General features: G+C 45.0%; 1 protein-coding gene across 2 annotated transcripts in view; it reads right to left on the bottom strand.

The window, feature by feature from the left end:
- MTMR4 (myotubularin related protein 4) overlaps positions 1 to 27,647 on the bottom strand; it is a 139,007-nt gene that overhangs the window by 77,447 nt on the left and 33,913 nt on the right. The window contains exon 1 of one of the 2 annotated variants that reach the window (XM_082245076.1): positions 3,624 to 3,812. The exons of the other annotated variant lie outside the window; for it this stretch is intronic. Coding sequence (XP_082101202.1) covers positions 3,624 to 3,671 — 48 coding nt within the window. The 5' untranslated portion in view covers positions 3,672 to 3,812. Of the gene's footprint in view, positions 1 to 3,623; positions 3,813 to 27,647 lie in introns of those variants that run through there. 2 annotated transcript variants of the gene reach the window in all.

The raw sequence follows: 27,647 nt of genomic DNA, 5'->3' as shown, positions 1-27,647 counted from the left end.
CACTCAATCCACAAAAATGTTGTGTGTTGTCAGCCCACAACTGGACTTAGCAGCTAAGCCGCTTCCTGGCACATCCACCATTTTTCTGTACTTGCATGTATTACAGTCATGTACTGCATGTGTTTTTTGACCCTGGCATGCACTTTAACTCATGCCGTCCTCTATCTTCCTATGTAACCATAGAAGCATTACATAGATCTCTGTGGCAGTTTACTTTCCTCTTAAAGAGAAACTAAAAAGCTGCTGCATGTACCTCCTAGATTAGAACGACCTCTCCAGCGATGCAATGCCCACATTCTCCCTCGACGGCCTTGCTGACATTTTTGCCTCTCGTCTTCTGTGTTAAGCATCTTTTACAAATATTGACTGGCCGAAAGAGGATGACAACTCCAGGATAGGTGTACAGAAGTCAGTTCATCCCAGCACCCAAAGCATGCCGAAACGGTACACTGAGCTGCGCATGCGTGGCAAAGAGCACAATATGAAGAAACTTACTAACTGGAAGGTAAAACGCATTTGCTTCTTTAGGATTGCTTACTTTGAGAGTTTTCTTTTCACTACAGTTCAACTTTAACTACAGGACTCGGTTATAGAACACTGTTCTGCATGTCTTACCCGCCCGCGGTCAGGAAATTGGCAAAGCAGGTAAATAAAGGCACATTTAAATATTGTATAGTACGGTATATATATATATATATGCATATACACACACACACACACACACACACACACACACCTATCACTGAAGACTGACTATACAGATTTTTTGCACAGACCTGGTTGGTTCTTTAAAAAAAAAAAAAAAGTTATTTTAAAAACTATACACAAAAGAATCACCCAGAAGTTTGTGGGAAAAACTGCAAGTGCTTTTCATTGCTCCATCCTGTCTTGTTAGGATAGACCAGCTCTTAGGATGAGCACCCAGTAGCCCTACAGGAGGGAGCACCATCCCTTTTGTGAGAAAGATGATAAAGTCCACTGCACAAGTGCGACCCTCGGGAAAAGGATGGCACTCCTCCTACTGGCTGGTTAGTCCTAGTAAGAAGGTTGGATGAAGCCATTCAAAAGCATTTGGCCTACAGGTATATTAGCGGAGAAGAGGCATAGGCTTAAAGTGGTCCTAAAGGTAGAAGGTTTTTTTATCTCAATACATTTTAGGTATTAAGATAATAAAACTTCAGTGTGCAGCAGCCCTCCTAATACTTGCCTGAGCCCCATCTCGATCCAGCAATGTGCACAAGTGCCTCGACCATCCGGGACTCTCCCTCCTGATTGCCTGTGGCACATCAGCGGCGCGCCATTGGCCCCCGCCAAACCCAATTAGCCAATGAGGGAGAGGGGGTGGGGCCGAACAGCAGCTCTGTGTGTGAATGAACACAGAGCTGTGGCTTGGATGTCCTCGTAGCAAGCTGCTTGCTGTGGGGGCACGCAACAGGAGGGAGGGGCCAGGAGCGCCAGGGAGGGACCCGAGAAGAGGAGGATCCAGGCTGCTCTGTGCAAAACCACTGCACAGAGCAGACAAGTATAACATGTTTGTTACTTTTAAAGAGGAGGAGGAGACTTTAGTATCATTTTAACATCTGATTAGATTAGGGTGATGCTATTGTGTATAACTGCCTCTTAACCTTTTTAACATGGAACCTTGCAAATAAAGCCGGCCATAAACAGTAGGAACCAGCTGAGATTCAAATCATGTATGGGCAAGCAGCCTGCTGGATTTGAAGTACGATTGCTAGCAGCTGCTATAGCTTCTAGCAATAACCACGACTTTCCTGCCAGGAGAAAACAAATGGCTCTATGGGAGGATTCCCCCATTAACACTAAGGCTGGGTTCACACTGGTGCAAACAGACATAACATGTAATTCGCAACCGCATTGTTGTACAGATCACACGCGATGTCTGTGCGATGCAAATTCAGCCATACAGTTTGCATGGCTGAATTTGCATCGCATTCAGACCAAAATGGTACAGGGCCCTTTTTTGGTCCTCACTGTAATCGGATTGCATGGGTATTCACACTCATGCAATCTGATTCCTGTACCATTTCAGAGTTCACACTGCAATCTGCAAACCGATCTGGGGGTGTCAATAACTTTCTATTGACACCTGCAGTGGTTCACAGATGTCAGTGTCAACCGCCTGCGATTCAGCTGCAATGCGGGAACCCGCACAGGATTCATAGGGTTACCCGCATCGGACTAGTGCGAACCCAGCCTTACTGTTGATGGGGGAAATCGAGCCCGGTCTATGGCCAACCTAACTTTCCAGGCTCAGAGAACACCTGATAATTTTATCTACAGCTCACCTACACTAGCATAATGGTCACTGGGAAGAATGCTCGTTACATTTGCGATCACTGGGATAAATTCCCCCCTTACAGATAGCTAAAAAGACCATTGGTGTCAGTGGTTACTTATCTGAGAGGCAGGAATCACTAACTGCTTGGGGAACCCCTGGCAACCTCTGGTTGAGAAAGGCTGGTGTATAAATAGTGACTGCATAGATTTTGTCCAATTCAAGCCATACATGTTTTTGCCCCTCTAAGCCAGTAGGCATAGGTGAAATTAACCCTTCAAACAGTGACTGAATTGGATTTTGAGCTAGTCATCTTTGAGCCAGCTTTAAAAAACAAAAAAGAAAAAAAAAAAAAAAACTCACGTTAACCTAAAAGTTGGCTCCCTGCTGCTATAGGAAAATAAGAAATATGTACATTAAGATGAAGTATAACAGAATAGACACTTAACAGCTTATATCAGGGGGTCTCCAAACTATAGCCCTCCAGTTGTTGAGGAACTACAATTCCCATCATGCCTAGTCATGTCTGTGAATGTCAGAGTTCTACAATGCCTCCTTGGACATGTAGTTCCTCAACAGCTGGAGGGCCGCAGTTTGGAGATCCCTGGGATGCTCTTGCAGCTCAGTAATTTCCATCCTGCCTACATCTAAATAACCTTTTGTGCCAAGTGATGATGTACTTGGAAGACAGAGAGCCCTCTGTCATTGGGCCTAGCCAGGTAAGACCTCTGCACCATTAAAACGATACGTACTTTCAGCTCAATCATGCACAAGCCCGAACACAATATCCCTGGGAATGGATATGCGAGAAGCAACCTAGAGAATTACCTAAAAACGAAAACACTGTTCGGTCCATCCACCACCTACAATCACTCCTACAGTGCTCTGTATAATGAATGTGTCTTGTGACTGACAAACCACATACTGCTATGCTAAGAGCAGGGGATCCCAGGGAGATATGCACGGCACACAATGATCGTTCACATCTACAGGCAGGGTATCCCCAGCAAGGGAGTGGTTAGCAAGGATTTTCCACAACTGCTCACTCTGTACAACACAAAGCAGCAGCCCCGCATGCGAGTACCCAATGCCAAGATCCTCCAGCCACTTGACATGATAAAGCATTTCTGCTCCCATTTCCCACAATGACACCATAGTGATCTCCCAAAACAAACACGCTTGGTGACCCAAAGTCAAATTATTGCATTGGCAGGTTAGAGGTCTCCACCACCCTAGCAACCCCTCCCGCAGGCACAAAAGCATCCCTGATATTCCCCCCCCAGGTAAAAGCCCACCCTCCCAGCTCCTTAAAGCTTAGGAGACTCACAAAGCAGCTGAGCACGGAGCAGTGAGAGCGCGGTGAGGGCTCAGTCATGCTGACAGGGGCCGCAGGGACCGGCCGCAGCTCTCGCACAAGGGCTGGGCCGGTGTAACCATCGCGTCGCCTCTTCTGCTTCTGCACCCAGAGCCAGCTCACTGCAGCCCCTCCATCGCACAGAGGAAAAAAAAAAAAAGGGAAAAAAAAAGGGAGGAGGTGGAGGGAGGAGCAGGTGGTTCAGCTGCTTGATGCCTCCTCCTCTGGCATGGAGTCAGACACATACACACCCCCTCCCATCTGCCGGATAAGCAGGCCTGCACAAGAACACTAACATGCACGCTTAAAATGTACCTAAATGAAGGCAAAATAAACAGAACTGACAGGAATGTGCTACACCTGACTCCTGTCACTGCCTTGGATGCATACTTCAACACATTCACTACTGCCAGCAAACCTAGCTGAATGTGATGCAGAATATCTCATCAATTTCTATTTATTTAATGGAACTAAAGTTGGATTCTCATTTGTTTAACAATCTTATTTACTTTATAGAGCAAATATATCCTGCACGATTTCAAAGTAAGGCTCGGTTCACACTTGTGCGATGCGGGAACATTCACACTGCCATATGCGATACGCAGGGGGTGTCAATTAAAAGTTAACGACACCCCCAGTTTTATTGCATATCGCAGTGAGATCTGCAAGTACGCACAGAATCGGATCGTACAGAATCGGATCGCACAAGTGTGAACCACTGTGCGCTCCGATTTTGATGCGGCTCAAAAAAATGCCTCCTGTGCGTCTTTGGTGCGGATGCAGTGCGAATTCAGCCATACAAAGTGTATGGCTGAAATTCGCACCGCACATCAGATCGTATGTAATGAAGGAGCAGAGCGCTCCGAATTACATGCGATCTCCGCAGCTGCACAAGTGTGAACCAGCACTAAACGCTGAATCCTTTCAGAGCTCACAGCTGCCTACATCTGTTAAAGAATTAAGCCTCATGCACACTAAAGGGTTAATTTACTAAAACTTGACTCTGCAAAATCTGGTGCAGCCGTGCATGGTAACCAATCAGCTTCCAGGTTTTATACTCCATTCACATTGGCACGATTTGACAGGTCAAACTGCAGCCTATTGCCAGTAACGGGTTCGTCCCAACCAGTGCGACGCCACACTGATTTCCAAAAATAGTTCCTGCACTACTTTTGGTGGCTTCAATAGATATCTGTGCATGAACCCGCACAGGTGTCTTTTAAGTCGCCCCAGAAGTCAGACTGAAATGCGGCTTTGAAATTGTGCAAGTTCAGATGAAGTCGCACAATTTAAAAGCTGTGTTCAGCGTGAACAAGATATTATTGTCTTAAGCTTAAAGCATAACTCCACTTTTGTCGAGAAAAAAAAAAAAACATTCCCCTCTGGGTGATCTATGTACATTGCAGGGATTTAAAACAAAAAAAACTAAAAAAACTTTGTTGCAGATTCCTTCCTTTTTTATTATTCTGAAGAAATCATTATTTGTTCCTCTGTCCTTAGTGGGTCAAATGGGAGTGGTTTTATAACTATCAGCTGTGGCAGCTGCAGGGCTCTAATGAGGAAAGCTGCTGGGCCTGCATCCCTTTAGATGTGTTCCTATTGGGAGTATCTCACCAAAAATGACATTTTTGTTGCAGGGGATGCCAGAAATCTGACTTGTATCTTAGACAGACTTCTGGGAAAATTGGTGAGCCAATCACACAAGCAGGAAATGATGTCTCTGGGGTGTGGTCAGTACACATTCTGTGTACAGAACAGCTCCAGGTAGCCATATTGCATTGCATTTTCAGAAAATTACAACAGCTGCAGATTGAAAAGTAAAGGTAATTTTTAACATTCAATTACAATAGGATTTGTGTCGCAATTGTATACGCTTTGTTTTTCCTTTATTTGCTGATTTTTTTTCCCCACGAAAGTGGAGTTACCCTTTAAACAAGTTGAAGTTAAAAGCTGATTGGCTGCCATGCACAGCTGTACCAGATTTTGCACTCTCCAGCTTTAGTAAATCAACCCCTAAGGCCCCTTTCACGCAATCCGGTCTATTGGCGGACTCAGTTTCTCAGCAGGGGATCGATCAGCCGATCCCCTGCTGAGCAGGCAGATGGCAACTGTGTCTCTGCACTGTTCTCTATGGGGAATCGGATGGGAACGGACCTTCTGTCCCTTCTCATCCGATCCGCTGGACGGATGGAAATGCTGGATTCCCCTCTCAAAACTGACTGTGTTGGAGGAATTGAGCAAATTTCTTTCCTGCAACCCATGGTTGCAGGAAAAAAATTGGCACTGTGTATGGCCTGCCTAAATCTTACTCTGTGGGGCCAGTTTTAGTTTGTTTGAGAAGTGTCATTATCTTCACAAAGAGGAACTAAACTCTGGAAGCAGCACCCACCAAAAAGGCAGGCAGGGGGCAAATGGTTTCTCCCCAGTACTGCCTGTCCTGGCAGCTGAGCCTTTCCTCATTACTTACCCGTGCCTTGTCCTGCACACAGTCACCTCTTGGTGTATACAGGGTTTTTCCCTACTGGCAGAGCCTCCAGCAAGGAGCAAAGTAGTAAGGTTACTAATTCTCACTCCAAACCTCATAAGACTAGGAGTCAGAATCACCAATGCCTTAGGTCTCACACTGCAGATCTATAGTTATGAGGCTGTAGGCACAAGAGTACCTAGGCCAGTGGTTCTTAACCTTGTTCGAGGTACTGAACTCCACCAGCTTCATATGCGCATTCACCGAACCCTTCTTAATTGGAAAAATAAAATATGATTTATTTTATGAGTCTAGTCTCGGGAGGGGCACTGCCAGAAAATAAGGTGTTGTTTACAGAACTGAATTAAATGTATCATACAAAGTAAAATGTACAGAGGTCAGTAGGCTGTAGGGCAGCGTACAGAGGCCAGTAGGCTGTAGGGCAGCGTACAGAGGCCAGTAGCATGTAGGGCAGCGTACAGAGGCCAGTAGCATGTAGGGCAGTGTATACGGGTCAGTTGATTGTAGGGAAGGATAGAGAAGTACAGAGAATAGGGCAGAGGACAGGAGTGGATAGGACAGTGTACAATGATCAGTAAAGCCACACACCAGGGGGCTGGGAGGGCACACACCAGGGGAGGGTCAGGAGGGCACACACTGGGGGGTTATGAGGGCACACACCGGGGGGGTTATGAGGGCACACACCAGGGGGTTGGAAGGGCATACACCAGGGGGTTGGAAGGGCATACACTGGGGGGAGGGTCAGGAGGACACACACTGTGGGGGAGGGTAGTGAGGGCACACACCAGTGGAGAGTCAGGAGGCCACACACTGGGTGTCAGGAGGGCACACATCAGTGGTTGGGAGGGTACACACTGGGGGGGGGGGGGGGGGGTTGGGAAGGCATACCATGGGGTATCAGGAGGACACACACTGGGGGGGGGGTGGGGGTGGGAGGGCATACCATGGGGTGTTAGGAGGGCACACTGGGGTGAGGTTGGGAGGGCATACCATGGGGTGTCAGGAGGGCACACACTGGGGGGAGGTGTTGGGAGGGCATACCATGGGGTATCAGGAGGGCACACACTGGGGGGGTTGGGAGGACATACCATGGGGTGTCAAGAGGGAACACACTGGGGGGAGGTGTTGGGAGGGCATACCATGGGGTGTCAGGGGGGCACACACTGGGGGGAGGGGTTGGGAGGGCATACCATGGGGTGTCAGGAGGACACACTGGGGGGAGGTGTTGGGAGGGCATACCATGGGGCAGGCCTCGACAAATCCCGGGCGCCAGGTCGCATTTGCGACTAGAATTAGCGACCTGGCGCCTGGGGTGCCCTGCTTGAGCTGTCCTGTCCCTTTTGCGCCCCCCACCTCCTCTTCGAGTTCACGGACTTCCACGCCGTCCAGAAATTTAGTCCCCGGCTTTTCGGCCTTCTTCTGTGAGATGAGAAGCTAGGGGAACTGGCGCCCTCTTGTGGTGGCCGGGAGTAATGCATGTTCTCAATGCCTTTTCTTCTCCTTCCAAAGAGGAGAAGAGAGGGAAGTTTTTTAAGGCTTCATCTCTCTGTCCAGTTACCTTTGCTTAAAGGTAAGTGGACAGGGAGTGTGGTTATTATTATTAATTTATTTTTTAAATGTAAAAAAAATAATAATTTTTTCTTTTTTTTTTTAATTATTAAAAAAAAAATAAAAAAATGTTTTCTTTTTTTTCTTCAATTCTTATTAAAAAATATATATATATATATATATAAATATATATATATATATATCTTTTTTTTTTTTTCCTCATCGCCGTGCCACAGCCAAAGGCCCCTTTCACACGGGCTGTCTGATCAGGTCCGCCTGTCAGTTTTTCAGGCAGACCTGATCGGACCGTTCAGTCTCCTCTATGGAGCGGTAATCTGCCGCCATCTGATCCTGTCCTCCAAAAACAGACGGATGGTGGTTCTATTTTCTATCCATCCCGTGGATCGGATCAGATGGCATCGGATGGAAAGAGACAGACAGTCTGTTTCCATCCAATTGCGCTATATAGGAGAGTGGGGTTCTAGTCGTATTTATGTGTAAATTTAGTATCAGTTTTATTAAATAAAGCTTGGTTGTTAGTTTAAAAAAAAAAAAAAACTGGCTCCTAACTTTTTTAGCTGGCTCCTAGATTTCAGGCAAATTTGTCAAGCCCTGCCATGGGGTATCAGGAGGGCACACACCAGGGGGCATTCACAATGCTTATTGAGCTAAATGAAAAGGACATGCATTTCCATTTGTCAGCTAACAGCACCTCTATGCTAAGCTGCAGTAACTCAGCAGACTTAGCATAGAGGTGCTTGTAAATGAATCCACCATGTACAGCTAGCTGAGCCTACCTCCAGGAACATTCACTTGGCTCCCTCTGCTCAGCTGCTCACACTTCCCTCTTCCAGGCGGGCGCGATCTCCGTGGTCAGGTACATCCCCATCCCGCCCACTCAAACAGCAAGCAGGGGGGGGGGGTTGGCCTCACAATCAGTAATATTTTCTCGTGGGGAGCAATTGCTCTGTTGCCCCTCCGCCGAACCCCTGAGACTGACTCACCGAACCCCTGGGGTTCGATCGAACCCAGGTTAAGAACCACTGACCTAGGCACACTACCATGCCAAGAAAGTGCACTGCAATTTTTCGAGACGAATTCAAGACAAAGTAGATTAGTAGTGCCACTTAGCTACAATCAACGATTCTAAATGTTCCAAATAACATAGCACATATTCACTTATTGAGTGCAGTCCCCCTTTAATCACTTACATCAAGCACTTAATGACAAGAATTTTCCAGATTTAAAAAGGAAAATTAGCATCAAATATGAATTTCTAAGGCAGCTCTAATCATCCATGGCAATGCTGGTATGCTTAACCAGGATACCGCAATCTACATGACAAAGCACACATTTCTCTGCCTGAAAACATCTCCCCAGACACTTTCTATAGAGCATTTCAACTGCTCTACAAATTCACTGTGGTCCTGTGAGCTAGAGGTGATAATTAAATGCAAAGAAAACCCCACACTGTCAACAATGACACCTTTTCTTCTACTGTTATGCACAAGTTAAAAGCACAGAAACTGGCAAGAGCTGGAAAAAGCAGGAAAGCAACATGGAGGAACTTTGGCCTCTTATGGTTTAAAAAAAAAAAAAAAAAAAAAAAAAAGGTCTTAGAACAGATAAACTATATGGGCAAAAATATTTTGACAGCAGGGAACTATGGAATTTGTAGACCCCCCCCCCCCCAATAAAAGTAGCATACATTCAGAAACTTGTGTATGCACAGGGTAATTGCACTGCCTTTTCTTTGAATACAATAAATTTTAGGCATTCAGAAAAAAGATTGTGAAGTGAAGAGGCTGTTAAAAATAAATTTGTTTTATGAATGAACCTAAAAAAATAAAAAAAAACGTAAAAAACAGGATAAACCTTTATCAAGTCAATATTAAGGGTGTCCTCCTTTTTGTCTTTTCCCTCCCCTCCGTTTTCCCCTGGTGATCTGTCAGTATGACTCCTTCTGTATTACAGTGTCCCCACTATGGATGAAGGGGCACAGAAGCATTGTTAGATATATTAGCAGATTTAATTACATTATAGCGGTTGTAAACCGCTGGGTGTTTTTTTTTCTCCAGACCTGCAAGGTAAAGGCATAATGTGCTAGTATGCATATCTTACTAGCACATTATGTGAAACTTACCTGAAAACGAAGCTCTTCAACAATGAGATGTAATCGGAGTCAGCCTTTATCTTCACCCGTCTTCTTTCCGGGTACTCCGGCTGTCTGATTTGCCAGGGCTGTGATGACATCACTCCCGTGCATGCGCGAGGGAGCCGTCATTTACAGCACAGGTATCTGAAGGAACAGCACAGGTGGCCATTCCTTCAGAGCGCATGCACATCATTGGCTGCATGTGATGTAAAGATCTCCTAAACCGTGCACGTTTAGGAGATAGTTACAGTACCTTATAGGGAAAGCCTTACTTCTAGGTAAAATTATGCCTTTGAGTTTACTTCCTCTTAACGAATTGAAGACAAACTCCAGCTCACACTTTATAATCCGCTACAGCAAAGTTTTTTTCCCCCCTTTTAGTATAAAAGGTTTTACATAAATAAAAGCTTATTATTGTAAGCACCCCTGCCAATGGTAAATGGCTTGTCTCATCCCTGGCCCCCCATGGCACTGCAGGCAGCCGGGCAGAAGCACTATTTATTTATGTGGAGGAGGACCATGAAGATGCGCACTGTCACGTGTTCCGCCTTCACCAGACATCCCAAGTCTCCCGCATGTGGCCTGCGGTTCCCTGACACCCGCAAGTAGCACGCAATATCCTGGCTGTCAGAATGGAGCTGATGCTTCCTGTATAATTCTGACTCCGTCCTGACAGTTTGAGTCACAGGCGAAGTGATATAAAATGCACTCCGCTCCGCCCGTGAGGAGACTCAGTCTCTTCACAGGCAGAGTGCATTTGATATCACTCAGACTGTCAGGACTGACCAAGAGAGGAGGCATTGGCTCTGCAGCATGCTTCCTCCAGCAGGGCGCTGCTCCTCACACTCTTGCTTCATTGAGGTCATCATGTGTCTCCAGCCAGCATTTCCCGCTATCAGTACCAGCCAGCAGTAGCCACAGCAGTACCAGTCAGCAGTGAGTACTACCCACAGCATTAACCGCCAGCATTTCCCACCAGCAGTAGCCACAGCAGAACCAGCCAGCAGTGAGTACTACCCACAGGAGTAACAGCCAGCATTTCCCACCAGCAGTACTAGCCAGCAGTAGCCACAGCAGTACCAGCCAGCACAGTACCAGTCAGCAGTGAGTACTACCCACAGCAGTAACCGCCAGAAGTACCAGCCAGCATTTCCCACCAGTAGTCCCCGTGCTGAAAGCTAGGTACAACAACCTCCCACTGCTTGAGTTCTACAAACGTTCCATAATTAATGATGAATTCCCCACTTTGAGAAGACATGCATTAAAATATGCATCGGTGTTTGGAACAACTTACTGCTGCAAGTAGTTTTTAAAAAAACTCACCACCGCAAAGAGTCGACTGCGCTCCAGACTGACTGATGCAAGCCTGGAAAACCAGCTGTGAGTAGCATCATCATCATCATCATCATCATCATCAATACCAGCTAACATCACACACCTCACCAAAGAGAAGGAGTTCCAGCCATCACATTAGGGGCGAGTTAATTAAATGTTTGATCAAATATAACGGTAATTTTTAAGTTGATAATTTTGTACGACCCCCGATTGATGTCATAAATATCCAAATAGCCCAAATGCATCTGAAAGCCTGTTCTTAAAAAAAAAAAAATACAAATAAATCAATCAACAGCCATAACATCTAAGAATTGGTGAGCTGCAATATAATCAACGCTTGCTTTTAAGTTTACTACTACTTCAAGTTTGCTTCTTCGGTTTATGTACTGTGTAGGTTGTCAAGTCTCCGTTCACATCTTGGCGTTCCAGTTCACGGGCAGAATTGCCACGATTCTGCCCGCAATCCTGAATCATGACAAATTGTGGCACGCCCGTGCAATTCCCGCCACTTCCAATGGCACCCCAAACGCAGCGCGATTTTGCCACAATTGTCGCCCGATGAATTGCAGTAAAATTGCACAAACCAATTCGCGAGACGCCCAAAAGAAGTTCTTGTACAATTCTGTTTGCGTGATTTTACTGCCATTTGTCGGGTGACAATCGCGATAAAAACCGCATTTGGGGCATCTCGCGATTTGCCGCGATTCTGCCCGTGATCCGGAATGCCAAAATATGAAGGAAGCCTAACGGATAATGAAATTAATATTTTTATTTACACATGCTCACTTTACAGTATTTTTCAGAAGCAAGGCTTTTGCAAATTGTATTTGCCACAGACCTTGAAAAATAAGGTTGAGCACATCGATCTATTCATCTCAGACTGGATTCTACAGCCATAGACGAGTCAATTTTGATCTACATGTCGCTGTCCCTGATTGACAAAAAAGTAGATTGTAAAATCTACTTCTGTGCAACAGGAATGTTGGCAAATATTTGTGGATTCCTCCACCTGCATCGTTTGTGTGGATGGTGGAATTAGTTTTTTTTTTTTTTTTTTTTTTTTTTAGCTACCTGACGAAAAAAAAGATGGTCAGCTTAACCCACTCGGATTTAAATGATCACAAAAAGGAAGAATTTGGATTGCTCTGAAATGTACATGTGATACGCTAAAGGAGAAGCTTGTTTGACATTTTGGTAAACTGTGAAATTTGCAGACAACGCTTAGGCTCTCAACCAAACAGGAACTCAGCTTTGCCTTCAGAATTCCTATACTCATGATAGTTCTAGGCTGTGGGTATTAGGGGAAACTTTGACATACAGCCAAGTGCCCCAGTGCATGACCATACAACCTTTAACTGTAATAAACATTTATTAGTTAGTCAATCACCTAATAACAATATCAAAACTCGTGTGGGTGTATCTTATCCTTTACAATCACCGATTACAACTGGGGTTATAGTGCAGTAACACATTAGCTAGGTCAATGATAAAGAAATATATTTTTGTAGATTTCTAGTCAGTCTTTAATTATGGAAAACTGTTCAATGTACTGAGCCAAACCTTAAAGCGGAGTTCCACCCTAGTTGTACATTTTTTTAATAAAAATACCCCCGGGACAGTCAGGGCTAGCACATTCCACAATGGCTAGCCTCTGATCTGTCCCGGGTTGCACTTACCTTTCAGGAGAAATACTTACCTTGAAATTGTCTTCTCCAGCGCTGCCATCTCGGGTGTGGGCAGCTTGAAGCCAGCGCGATCCTCTTCCGCGTCCTCTTCGGTCCTCTTCCTCCTTCTTCGGTCCCACGATGCACTGCACCGGCCCCGACGTCACTTCCGGGTCGCGCGCGTCATCCCTCCACAGCTTCTGGGCATGCCCAGAAGCTGTTTAGAAGGGAATGACGCGCGCGCCCCGGAACTGACGTCGGGGCCGGTGCAGGCGCAATGATTCCTGGGAGCGATGACGTTCAGCTCCCAGGAATCATTGCAAAAGCCAGGAAGTGACGAATCGCCGTGGCCGCCGAGGGGAGGAAGAAGGAAGTAAGGTGAGTATATTTTCTCTAAAAGGTAAGTGAAAAAAAAAAAAAAATTGCGATTATCCATTTGTTTTTCAGGTGACCGGGAGCGAGAAGATGGAGGTAAGTATAAATTTCGGGTGGAACTCCGCTTTAAAGCCCAACCCTAGGCACAACAAGTGGCAATATAGGTCTCTCCTGCACTGCAAGGGCTAAATGCTTGTTAAAGCGGAGTTCCACCCTGAAAATGTTTTTTTTCCCTGTCCGCTTGCTTTAATTTACCTGAAAAAGAATTGGATAATTTATATTATTTTGTTTCAATTACCTTCTTTTCAATGAAAATATACTTACCTTTCTTCCTCTTCCTCCCTCTGCGGCCGCGGCCCGCGCCGTCACTTCCTCCTTGCATTGACTCCTGGGAGATGAGAGTCATCGATCCAAGGAGTCAATGCACCTGCACCGGCCCTGCTCGTTACTTCCAGTGCAGGCACGTCATTCCCTGCTGAACAGCTTCTGGGTATGCCCAGAAGTTGTGCAGGGATGACGCGCCTGCACCGGAAGAGACGAGCAGGGCCGGTGCAAGGCATTCTGGGAATCCGACGTCACCGAAGAGGACGCTCCGGCTTCAGCTGCCCACACCTGAGATGGCAGCACTGGACAAGACATGTTCAAGGTAAGTATTTCTTCTAAAAGGTAAGTGAAACAGGGGACAGTTCGGAGGCTATCGTTGCTTAAATGCACTAGCCCTGACTGTCCTGGGGGTATTTTTATCTAAAAAAAAATTTCTAGGGTGGAACTCAGCTTTAAGCCTAGGGGGTAGAACAAGAGGCTGGACTACTTACCTGACTTAGCTGAACTTCAGGCCAACAGCTAAAATACACATATGGGAGCCATTTTACCAGTCAAGAGGATTTGTATTTCTGTCCCTCCAGTCCAGAGACTTACACAGCTCTACCACCTAGCAGTTTAGAGTGGCGAGTGGCGGGGGCCCTGATCTATTCCTGCTGCAGTTTTACTTTCAACCTTTAAAGGTTTTCTACCTCCACCTTGCAACTGGACAGTGAAGGAGAAACAGCAGACTGAGGAGTTCATTCCTTTGGCACACTGCAGTCTCCTCCTATCAGAATGCTTCTTGCAGCACACTTTTTTGGCTCTTTATGACAAGTACAGATCTAAATGAATTTGGGATTTATATCTGCCTGAACACTGAAGGAGAGGAGGGGGATGGACCTGGCTCATGGGTAAGCACAAATAAGCTCATAGAGCATCAAGCAGCAGCTGTACACAGCTTTTGATCAGCCCCATGTGAGCAATGGCTGGTTAGACCGAGTGCATTCAAGTGTTACTAAACCTAGGACCCTGCATAAACTATATATGGTCTCAAACAGTACACAGAACATGGAAATGCAATAATTTTAGTAAATATAAACTTATAAGTACCTTTTATCATCAGCTGTATATAGCAATAAGAGCAATCTTGTGACTTGTATAAGTGAGTACTAATAGCTTGTAGGAGTAGTTTTCATTTCTATCATGATTGTCCTATCAGGCTTCAAGACCCTTAATTCTCTGTCTGAACATGTCTGGACAGTGCCGATTGGCCCTGTGCTGATCACATGTACCCTCCAAGAAAAAAAACAAAAAAAAAACAAACAAAAAAGAGATCATCCATCAATCAAGATGTGACATCCCACTCACTGTGTTCTTTTTTTAGTTACTGGTCATGGAGGAAGGAGGGAGGGACTGGGCTGTCATTTAGGATCTGTATACACACCCAAATGTGTGATGGTAATATCATGTGACCTGAAAAGCTCAGCTAAAACCAGGAAGTGTTCTATCCAGCAACAGAGATCAAACTGAGCATGTGAAGCTGAACTACACTTACTGTGCTTATCTGGACTTGTCCAAGGTGAACTTGCAGGATGGGGAGGATCTGTGCATGCAAAAAAAAAAAAAAGAAGGAAGAAGAAAGTTCTTTCACATGGGCTTTCTGCCCAGCGGACTCATTTTACTCAGTGGGGGATCGATCAGAACCTCGCTCTCCTCTATGGGAGATCGGATGAAAACAGACCGCCTGTCTGCTTTCATTCGATACTATCTGATCCTCCAGACGGATGGAAAATAGGGTTTCCATCTGTCTGGATTTCATGAACAGGATCAGATCTGATAGCAGCGGGTGTCAGTGGAGATGTCACCGCTGACATCTTCTGCTCCATAGGGGTGCATGCAGCATCCGATCAGGTCCGCCTGTCAGTTTCAGGCGGACCTGATCGGACAGCCCGTGTGAAAGGGGCCTAAAATAAGTACTGAGAAAGGGGTGTGCATTTTCTGCATTCACCAGAAAGGTAGTACTGTGATAGTCCCGAGTAAAATCACACACGTACAAGTATGTACAAGTATGCACTGGCGTGATGTTGGGACCACAGTGCCTGGCTACACTGGCAGTCACGGTACATGCATGCAGGCAGTTTGGGCTCCAATCTTTGGTAATTGTTTTTCACAATTTCTTCTGCTCTCACCCCTCGTCTTCCTAACACTTAGCCCTCGGTGTTTGGTTCTTTTTCTTCACATTTCCCCCAATTTTGCACCTGCTTAACCCCTCTCTCTCGGGTTCATCTTCCCAACTGAAGTTTTTTCACGTGGGTCACTTCCAATCTCTTGGGCACCCAAGTTCTTCCTACTCTGCATTTCCTACACTCCTATTGGTGTCACATCCACTACCGCTTTAAATTTTTTCACAGCCTCACTATGGTAGCAGCACCTTGATACCTCTATCATATATACAGACTTACATTTTTTATATATTTTTTTTCACCTTTAGAGACATCTCTTGCTTCGCTGCTACTGAATATACCTTCTACTCCTCATTTTCCAGCCCTACCCTCCATGTGGGTGGCGTGTTTGGCCTGGTTTGCCCGTTCTGTGTTCCCTCAACTCCCGTGGGAGACACCCCAGGCTATGTCTTACTCCCAATATCAGCAACTACCTACATTACTATGTAAGTTCCATGTCTTCATTCATCCTCATCTGCCATTTCCTTACACACAATAATATATTATTTATATATATATATATCTCTATCAGGGTTCATACACATTTTCACCAATAAAATTCCATGACTTCACGTAAATATTCATGACCTAATGTTTCATGAAATGTCTATGTATACATGTTAAATAAGAAGAAAATCCAAGTCACACCCAGCATATTTTTACTAAAATAAATGACAATCTTTGTAGTGTACAGTACCTCTGCAGTTAGGGTTTCGTTTCTGGATACAGCGTGACTCAAAATGGTCCCTTGTTTTACAGTGGATGAGATGGAAGCACCGCTGCCGCAGCTGGGAGCCGGTGTCACTTCAGGCGCACGGGTGAAAAAGCCAGCGATCGGATTGGAAGCTGTCAAGCACGGAGCTGCAGACTGGTGCTTTGCACCTTTAGCGTGGCTAGACCCGTGGCTATCAACCAATGAGGCAGCGGAAGCGTCACTGGAGGGCGGGCCGGCCGCATGAACGTGATGACACGGGGGTACGGTAACCGAAACAGTTACCGCCCCCTTCCGCGTCATCATCACGTTTATGCGGCCGGCTCGCCTTCCAGTGACGCTTCCGCTGCCTCATTGGTTGATAATCTCCTGGCTGTTACTGCTGCTGCTAGCCAGTCACAGTGTCTCCAGGCAAACCGCCTGTTGATCATTAGTCTATTGTTGTTGTGTACATTACTATTTTATTACTCTTGGAAACTTGCCATGTTGGGTTTTTATGAACACTGGATTAGGGTTATTTACTTATTTTTTACTCTGCCTATGCAATACATCAACTATTTATACATTCTATGTTATGGTCCTCATCTGTATGTATATATCAATAAATGTGTTCTCTTTCCCTGCAAGCCGTGTCCGGTCTCTCACTCATTGTCCCAACCTTTTCTTGATTTTTACATGTACAAGTAAAAGCTCTTGTCCCAGTTAATGCCCAATCTTCTCCCCCCACATTTTGTTCCATCTCTGATAACCTTTGCCAAGGAATACAATGCTTTTACTGGATTTGTTTCAGTTAAGAGATGTTATGCATTTGTAGTTTCGGAGAAGCCACATTTGCCCTGTAGAGGTTTGACTGAGTCATTTCCCTCGTGTAGACTATATTCCCTGCTGTGGGACTTCTGGCAGCAACAAGTGTTAGCAAGCGTGTGAGTGTGTATTAATGTATGGGCCATTTCCCTCTGGGACAAGCAACAGCAATAACTTACCAGATGGGTGACTCTACAGCAGTATAGTACAACTGATTGCAGGATTAACAGACTCCCACCAGAGGGAAGTGCTTTCAAATCTGTGCATGTAACACAATCGTGAAATTCTGGGTAAGCAAACGTAAAAAAAAACAAAAAGCATCTCTATTACCAAGCTTACCCATTTAGCAGCTCCTAAAGAAGTACAGTGGCTATAAAAAGTCTACACACCCCTGTTAAAATGTCAGGTTTCTGTGATGTAAAAGAAAACGAGAGAAAGCTAAATAATTTCAAAACTTTTTCCACCTTTAGAGTCGGTTCACACTATGGCGACACGACTCTGTACTACTTCGGGGGCGACTTGTGAAGTCCAGTGCACCGCGACTTCGGCACGACTTGCATGGACTTCATATAATGAATGTCTATGCAAGTCGCTCCGAGGTCGCCCCGAAGTAGTACAGGAACCTTTTTCTAAGTCGGAGCGACTTGTGTCGCTCCTATTAAAACGGGTCCTGTAGCAGTCAAGGGACCGCGACTTGTCAGGCTGACAGGTCGCCTGACAAGTCGCGCTGGTGTGAATCGAGTCTTAGGCCTCTTGCACACTGCAGCTTGAAAAAGCTCAGTACAGCTTTTATTTTTTTTTGGTTTTTAACCAAGCTAAAATACAGTCCATTAATTGTAAAGTGCCTATGCACACAAGTGCATAAATGAGCGCCGTTCATTCTTCAGTAAAAAAAAAAAATAGAAAAAAACTCTGCATTTTTGGTCAGTTATTTACGTAGCGTTTCACACAAATGTGAGCAAATGCCCATTTACTAAATAGTACAGAACAAGAAAGCGAAAAAAGTTTTCACGCATGTGCACAAAAACGTGAACGCGTTTGCGTTAAAAAAAAAAAAAGTCGTCTAAAAAAGTGGATGCTCAAACAGGAGTATCATGTGCAAGATGCCTTAATGTGACCTATAACTGTACAACTCAACTGAGTGGGGGGGGGGGGGGGGTTAATAAAACTAAAATAATGTTGTTGCATACGTGTGCACACCCTCTTATAACTGGGGATGTAGCTTTGTTTAGAATTAAGCAATCACATTCAAACTCATGTTACACAGGAGTCAGTACACACCTGTCATTTAAAGTGCCTCTGATTAACCCCAAATAAAGTTCAGCTGTTCTAGTAGGTCTTTCCTGACATTTTCTTAGTCGCATCCTACAGCAAAAGCCATGGTCCACAGAGAGTTTCCATAGCATCAGAGGGATCTCATTGTTAAAAGGTATCAGTCAGGCGAAGAGTACAAAATAATTTCCTAGGCATTAGATATAGCATGGAACACAATGAAGACAGTCATAAAAGTGGAGAAAATATGGCACAACAGTGACATTTCCAAGACCTGAATGTCCCTCCAAAATTGATGAAAAGACGAGAAGAATACTTTTCAGGGAAGCAGCAAAGAGGCCTACAGCAACATTAAAAGAGCTGCAGGAATATCTGGCAAGTACTAGCTGTGTGGTACATGTGACAACAATCTCCCGTATTCTTAATATGTCTGGGCTATAGGGTAGAGTGGCAAGACTGAAGCCTTTTCTTACCAAGAAAAACATCCAAGCCCGGCTAAATTTTGCAAAAACACATCTGAAGTCTCCCAAAAGCATGTGGGAAAAGGTGTTCTGGTCTGATGAAACACTGCACATCACCAAAAGAACACCATACCCACAGTGAAGCATGGTGGTGGCAGCATCATGCTTTGGGGCTGTTTTTTTACAGCTGCAACAGGGGCCTTAGTCAAGGTAGAGGGAATTATGAACAGTCCCCCCCCCCAGTCTAAACCGGGGGGGGGGGGTTCCTCTAAACTTTCTAAACAAGGGGCCAGTTTACTGTCCTTCAGACTTTAGGGGGGGCCAGATTGGGGCCAGTGGGAGCAGAAAATGTCCTGGTGTTAGTGGGAGAAATAGGACACCATCATTGATGAGAGTGGAAGGAATAGTGCCTCATTGTTGGGAGTCAGTGGCAAGAAATATAGCACACATTTTTGTTATCAGGAGGAGAGAGGAATAGTGCACCACGAGCCAGGAGAAAGGAAAGAAAAACGCTGCATCCGGCCCCCCAGACCGCAGTTTGGAGACCACTGGTCTAAACAAAGTTTTTAGTCTGTTTCACACAGGCTTCAGTTTGTATAAGAGCAGTGTGAACAGCAAGCTTTTACAAAGCATTTTCAGAGCTTTCAGCAAGCTTTGTTGAACCTTTTAATGTACTATTAAGATCCAGTGTAAAAGGTTATAAACATATCAGCACTACTTGAAGATTGTTGAAAGCCTGCTAAAACCTGCTAGCAGCGTGTTTAAAGTGACAATCAGCACTCCCAAACGGGAGTTAAAGGGCACTTTAAAGACTTAGAGAATGCTGCTTAAACTTTCATAAAAGCTTGCTGTTCACACTGCTCTTATACAAGCTAAAGCCCATGAAATTAGCCTTATGGCCTGCTTGTTGAAATCCCATAGCTTTGGTGGTCACTTGCCTCTGCAGGTATTCCCACCGGCCGCTGGCTTATATGTCCTGTAGTGTCGTACAAGCCAGCCAGAGAAATCACAGCATGCAGTGGGTATTCCACAGTCTCGAAGTTTGGAATATACACAGTGGCTGGTGAGATCTGAAAAGGGGACAATTAAACAAATGGACCACTGGAAAAGTAAGTACTTTGACTTGACTAAGGCAGGCCATCCACTTTTTTTTTTCTTAATTCAACCAAATTTCCTCATCCACACATTTGTTGTGGGCATCACTCTCACTGAGCTATTGTATTCTGCTGACATGGAGCCTTCCTCCACAGCAGAAAACAATCAGTGTTGCCAGGTACAGCCAGTGACACTGATCATTCGGGAAAAACCCAACAGGCTGGTTTTACACAAAGTTGATTGATGTGTACAACCAACTAGCCCATACATGGATCAAAGTTTAGCTTGTCCTTGCTGACCCGGCCAAATTCCAATCCATCCTTGACAAGTGACCCTGTGCTGACAAGGTCACTTTAAGGGCTTCAAGAAAGATTGTAAACCCTCACCTTGTAAAAACAACCTATTCAGTTTAAAATAGAATCGAAGGCAAAAAACAACATTTACAAGGATTTATTAATTTATTATTTTTAAATATTGTGGATGCTTGTTGCACATTATGAATAGTTTGTTGATAGCACACGCTTTAAGCTTGTAATATTCAATATTTGGAAGCGCTTCATTATTTTCTCTGTTGATTAAAAAACATTTTGAATACCCCTCCACTTTTTTTTTTTTTTTTTTATAAGTGATCACATTCCCTCTGTTCTCAGCTGCATAACAGCTGGGGAGGGGGAGACAGGAGTACACTGAACTTCCCAGTAAAAGGCTGTGCGGGAGGTGGGAGTGTATCAGGACAAGTCTGATCATTGGAGAAGAGCACACCAAGTTCCTAGCATAGCTAGAGAACTGACCACACTGTGCTCCTATGCCTGGTGTGGTTAGTTTTTATTATTAGGAAAGCAGGAGGGACTGGTACAAGGGATTTCACACAAAAGGAAGCAAAAAAAGAAGAAGTTGACCCCATTAAAAAACCCCAACTTTTGCAAACTAAAGGCCCGTACACACGTACCGATTGTCGGCGGTAAATATTCGGCCAACGTCCAATCGGCCGATTGTCGGCCTGTTAGTATGATGCTTCCGACAACCGACTGCGACTTTTCGGCCGAACAAAATCTGGTCTGCATGCTATAAAATTTTTGTTGGCCGTCACCAGAACGGCCGATTGTTCGTCAGTCAGTACAGATTTCGGCCGACAAAAGCCAGATGAGCAAGACTGGGCATGCTCAGAGAAGAAAAAACACACGGAAAGTTAACCATCACATGACATCCCTTCTGAAGTTGGTTGTTGTTGGCCGACAAAATTCGTGTGCAGTCTTGAGCACTTTTCAACCAACACGACAGCACTGGACAAAAGACGGCCGATCGTTCGGCCGACAATCGGTACGTGTGTACGGGGCATAAGGCTGGGTTCACTGCGGTTTAGGTGCAGCGTGACTGTATGCGTATTTTACACATTGATTTCTATTAGACCATGGTTTTCAGGACTGCTGGACTTTGATGGCTTTCATGAAAATTCATGGTCTAATAGAAGTCAATGGGAGCACACCTAAAATCACATGTACAATGTAATAGAATTAAATAAAGATAATAGAATTGTGCTGCACCCAAACCACAGTGCACTGGTGTGAGCCCAGCCTTAAAATACCATCTTTTTTTTTCTCCTTCAGACTCCACCCTGCCTTCATTCTGGTCTAGAGGAGAATGACATATACTCTGCTTCTAATGCCTTCTGGAATACCCATGTCAGAGATCCTATAGACGACGTCGCCTGTGACATAAGGGGGTGGGGCCTCCCGATGACATCACTGGGAGGGCACGCCCCTAATGGCTATATAATAAGCTGCAGAGACCGAGACCGGCATAATCATAGGGGACAGCATCGGAGGAGGCAAAAGACCAGAGGAGCGGAGGGCAGAGAAGACCGGATGAAGATTTTTAATAAACTTTTCAAAACGTCTCCCGTCTTTATTTACATACACTGCCTTTTATGGGGTGAATGGGTAGGGGTACAATGTACCCCCTACCCATTCACATAGGGAGGGGGTCCGGGATCTGGGGGGCCCCCTTGTTAAAGGGGGCTTCCAGATTCCGATGAGCCCTCTGCCCGCAGACCCCCACAACCACCGACCAGGGTTGTCGGGAAGAGGCCCTTGTCCTCATCAACATGGGGGCAAGGTGCTTTGGGGTGGGGGGGTGCAGAGCCCCCCCTGCCCCAAAGCACCCACACCCCCCATGTTGAGGGCGTGTGGCCTGGTATGGTCCAGGGGGGGTGGGGCCGTTCGCTCGTCCCCTTTCCTGGCCTGCATGCTCAGATAAGGGTTTGGTATGGATTGTGGGAGGGACCTCATGCCGTTTTGTTGGCGTGGGGGTCCCCCCTAGGTTCCAAACCAGCCCCTTCGGCGTGGGGCTACCCTCAAATTCCATTCCATACCAGACCCGAAGGGCCTGGTTTGGAACCTGGGGGGGGACCCCCACGCAGTTTTTTTCCCCATTTTGGCGTGGAGTTCCCCCTCAAGATTCTCACAGCGCAAGTCGGATCATCCAGATCCGACTTGCGATGCACCTTCCATTCAAATCAATAGGCTCCCATAGGGAACCATTAGTTTTAAATGGAAGAAAAAAAAAAAAAAAAAGCGTATAATGTGGCTTAACGCACGTTAAGCAACGTTATTCAGCCTTAAGCAGTGTCAGACGTTTTTACAGCTTGACGCTGCGGCTCCAGAACGCACTGGTCCTGGGTTTTTTTTGCAGCTATTAAACGCCTATGCCACTTGGAGCTCCTAAAAGCTCTATGTGTGCATGAGGCCATAGAATAATATGGATGGGCGTTCTGCAGCTGCAAAAACGTCCTGTGTGCATGGGACCTTATAATCACTCCCACCCCCCCCCCCCTAACCGTATCTGAACACCTAAGAATAAATAAATAATTTCTGTGATAGTGAGGGATGAAAGTGAAATAGAAGGTACAGGTTAATGATTGACAAATCAAGGTTACAGCATGATTAATATTTTACTGTATTTGTCTCCTCTGGTTTCATGCCCTTTCTATTATGAGGGTGAAAAACACACGGTTGTGTTCTATTATGTCTCATGTCCTTGAACTGTGACATGTTTGTGCTTCGATCATTTTTTGTAACATTGCAGACATTCAGCAATGCTTGATTAAGCACGTAAGAGAAAAATCTTTTCTATGTTTTCCACATTCAATATTTGTACTGAGACAGAAGATTCATTACTATACAACCCTTAAATCAATCCAATGTAGCTTAATGAAATGCAATAATACTGTTAAACAACATTAATCTTCCTAGGTGAAAATATGACAGTTGGGTATTGCTACAGTAGGCAGGAAAGAAAAAAAAAAAAAAAAAAAAAAAAAAAAAAAAAAGGTTTTCCCTGTGTGGCACAAAATAGCACCGACAAGGTTTTAATAAATAGGTTTTGAAGTCCAACTGAAGTTACAGAAATAGTCAGGTAGATTTCTGGGGGCCCGGGAAGCAGCGAAGATGGTGTGCAATTGGGGACCTGCATCTGCGTAATGTCAAACTGGGAGCAATGGCTGTGTCCCAGTTGACATAGACAGGATTGCCTGCACAGGGATCCACGGAACACATGTGCATTCCAGTGCAGTCAAACATGGCCACTGCACAGGCATATGCTTAAAATGGTTCTAAAGCCTAAACTTTTTTTTTTTCTTCTTTTTTAACCTTAATGCATTTTCTGAATTAAAATTTTTTTTTTTTTTTTTTTTTTTTTTTTTTTTATAGGTAGCAGTTATTGCCCCCTCCCCCTTATATTTAGCAAAGTCCTCACTCCATCCAGCGCTGTGCCCGTCTGTAGCAGCTCTCCCCTCTCTCCCAGACTTTGCTGAGGCAGCAGGAGCCACTGGCTCTAGGTAAAGTCAGTCAAACCATGTGATGAGGGAGCAGGGGGTGGGGCCAGGCTCCACTGTCTATCTCTATGGACGCAGCCTGCCGGCCTCAGGGTTGAGCCCCCAAATATTGCCCCTATAGCAAGCGGCTTGCTATAGAGGCACTAGAGAGAAAGAAAAAAAAAAAAAAAAAAAAAGGAAAAAAAAAAAAACAGATCTGAAACAAAGATGAAACAAATCCTCCTACACGTTGTACTTATTTATCTGCAGCAACCTGTCCTGTATAGCCTTCAACAACACAAAGCTTACACAGCATCTCTGAATAGCAGGGGATGGGGATCTGAAGTCTCACACTGCAGAGCTCAGTGAGGACAGCTCTGAGCCCTGATGGCTGCATGCTAGAGCTCCCCTTCATCACCAAATTATCTCTTGAAGTAGAAAGAAAAAAAAAAAAAAAGAAAAAATAAGAAACTTCCAGAGGGGACTCCTGTAGATAACAGAGGAATAAGGCAGTAGAGAGAACTCACACTGTGTTTTAGGATAGAGACAAGTGCACAGTATATAGAAGGATGTGCTTATAAACCATGTCTGAGGTTTACAAACACTTTTTTTTTTTATTAAATAAAATTTTTATTAAAGATTTCATAGTACAGATAGAATGAGACGACAGGTGAAGGCCAACTCGCCTAAAAAAAAAATTTGACAGAATACTGTTTACAGAGAGTTGGGGGGAAGTATCTTAAGATTTTGTCAATAGGGAGGCACTTGATGAGAGCACTTTTGGAGAATTATAGAGAAACAGGTAAATGATTCAGAGAAAGCGTGAGTGCTCATAATCTGTGAAATAAAGAACAGAAGAGATGAACGTGAGCATTCAATATTTTCAATGTTCCCTTCCCTTGGATCTTGTCAGGGTGGGGGGGGGGCGGGTGGGAGGATAGTAAAACTCAAGAGGTATCCTTTTTGACATGGAGCAATTGGAAGTCCTTTTGGTAGGCAAAGGACTGAGGGGAAATCCTTAAGAGCATCTGGGGGTAGAGCAAATTCCACAAATGCCTGCCACTGTTTAAGGAAGCGTTGTTTAGAGGACAGGTGGTTGATTTTTTTCCTTGTGAACTAGCATAATCAGCTCCTGTTTGATCTGTGATATTGTTGGACATGGAAAGGAAATGTGCAGTTTTTTAAAAATTGCTCCCTGGGCCGTGAGAAGGCAGATTAGAATCCATTTTTTGTGTTGGGGTTCGACAGGAGTAGGGATGCACCGAATATTCGGCGGCCGAACATTATTCGGCCGAAAATAGAAAAAATAGCACTTTCGGTGTTCGGCCGAATAAGTCAAAAGGCCGAATAATTTTGTGCCGAACAATAGGGCTGAACGATAGTCGATAGGATATTGACTATCGTTCTGTGGCCGTAGGCGATATTCATATCGCCGAGGTCACGATATTTACAGGGGGAAGGGACTCGGAGGAGGACAGGAGGACTCACAGACTTCCGTGTTAGGCAGGGGAAGCCGGGACACTTCAGCGGTGAGCATACATACATTACTCACTCGTGCACTGCAGCCCACCCCACACATTCAGTGAGTCTTAGGCTGGCCATACACTATACAATTTTCTTATTCAATTTCCTTTAGATTTACCTTAAACTATGTAGTGCAAGGGCCTGCCTGATTGCATACAAATTGAAAGTGTTTAGGTTTGACCTCATATTATATGGTTTTGGTAAATCTAAAGGAAAGTTGAACAAGAAAATTGTATAGTGTATGGCCAGCCTTACTCTCCTCCCTAGTTTTTTCAATGGCACATTCAGGAAGCCAATCACGCCGTGATTAGCTGCACAGCGAACCAATCACGCGTGCCTGCACACCTGATTGGTTCCGCTGTGCCGCTACTCACGGCGTGATTGGCTTCCTGAATGTGCCATTGAAAAAACTAGGGAGGAGAGTAAGACTCACTGAATGTGTGGGGCGGGCTGCAGTGCACGAGTGAGTAATGTATGTATGCGGCTGTGCTCCTTTCCAGCCTCCTACTACCACCACTATGAGGGACTGTCTGTCACGGTATAATCTGATCGAGTCCACACTGACACTGACTGACTGTCACTGAGTAATTGATGTTACCACATTAACCCTGACCTGCCCAGTGCCCTGTATCTGCAATTAAAATTTACAAGGCTGCCTGCATGCTTCCTGATTTCCATTCCCAGCATCCTTCCCAATCCCTACAGTGTCACTAACATTAACCCTATGGTACAAGGCTGCAGTGTGCACTGAATCCCATTCCCTACAGTAACATTTAGGGAGAGAGACATGAGAGGACAAGAGAGAGAGAGAGAGACATGAGAGGACAAGAGAGAGAGAGAGAGACATGAAAGGACAAGAGAGAGAGAGACATGAGAGAGAGAGACATGAGAGGACAAGAGAGGACAAAAAATTGGCAAAATAAATGGAAAAAATGCGAAACACCGCGTTCGGTATTCGGCCTTCGGCCAAACATTTCATTATTATTCGGCTTCGGCCAAGAATTTCATTTCGGTGCATCCCTAGACAGGAGATAACCATGTTAAGAGCTTTTTGTCCCAGTAACCAAAGATTAGGAGAAGAGGGTCTTTTGGCAGGTAGAGCAGAGTGATTCCTTGTATGAAGAAGATGGTTTGTTCCCAGAATGCAGATATGAGTTTAGAAAAAAAGTATATGGGCCCGATGGAGAATTTTCATCAGGGTTTCTCACCACTGTTCGGAAGGAATCAGCTGAAGAACTTTGTTGTATCCATGCAATAATTTGTCTGAAAGCTCCAGATCTGGAGAGTCCTTACCCCATTCGTGGCAAAGGAGGATGTGAAAAGGGGGGGACGGGGTGATTTTTCTGATCAGCGGTTTATAGATGTGTGATATTGTATATGAACCCTCTTGGAGTAGGAGATCCGATAGGGACATCCTGAATCCTTTGCCGCCTTTCCTGCATGAGGAACGTATGAAGTTGATACATTGCCAAAAATAGAAAATATGAGATTGTGGTAGGGAGTATTTTTGTGCTATGAACAAGAAGGTGTATGGTTTTCCAGTGTCAAAGTCACAGAGAGGAAAGTTTTGTGAGGCCCTTGCTTTGCCAAGTGGCGTATATTTGATGTTCCATCCCTGGGGGAAAAAGTTGGGGTTCCCTTGTATTGGTAGGTCTCTAGACATAAATGGGGAGCGGTGTAAACTCTTTTGAATTTCTCTCTATGCAATGACTACCCCATAGGAGAGGATTATGCTGCAGGTCGGGGGTGATGGATTTCCATTTGCAGCAGAGGAGAGCTACCAGGGATTAGGGGGTAGACCATATCTGATTCAAGATAGCAATTAGAGTAGCGTGGAGTAGATATAATAAACGTGCAAAACGGACCATTTTAAAAAGATGGCACCATCCCGGAAGCGAGAGGGGGAGATCCATCCAGTTTCCAGTTCTTGATTAATTTTTTTTTGAGTAAGGCAGGATAGTTCAAGGAGTACATCAATGATGAGAGTTTCCCTATTTTGATGCCCAGGTATGGGAGATGTGTGTCTTGGCTATGGCAAAAGGAGAGTGTGAAGTCCAGATAGGGTTGGCTGAAGTGCCTAAGGGAAAGAACCTCACTATTATTATAGTTAATGTGGAGGCCAGAGCAGAGCTTTGAACTCTTCAAAGGTTTTCTTTATGGATGACATGTCTAAACTTGGGTTGGCTGTGAACATGAATACATCATCTGCGAAGAGGGCTGTACATAATTTG

The sequence above is a fragment of the Pelophylax lessonae genome, assembly GCF_965119305.1.
Source record: "Pelophylax lessonae genome assembly, chromosome: 2".
Taxonomy (NCBI): domain Eukaryota; kingdom Metazoa; phylum Chordata; class Amphibia; order Anura; family Ranidae; genus Pelophylax; species Pelophylax lessonae.
Note: the sequence above shows the minus strand (reverse complement) of the source record. Positions and strands in the feature narration are given on the sequence as shown.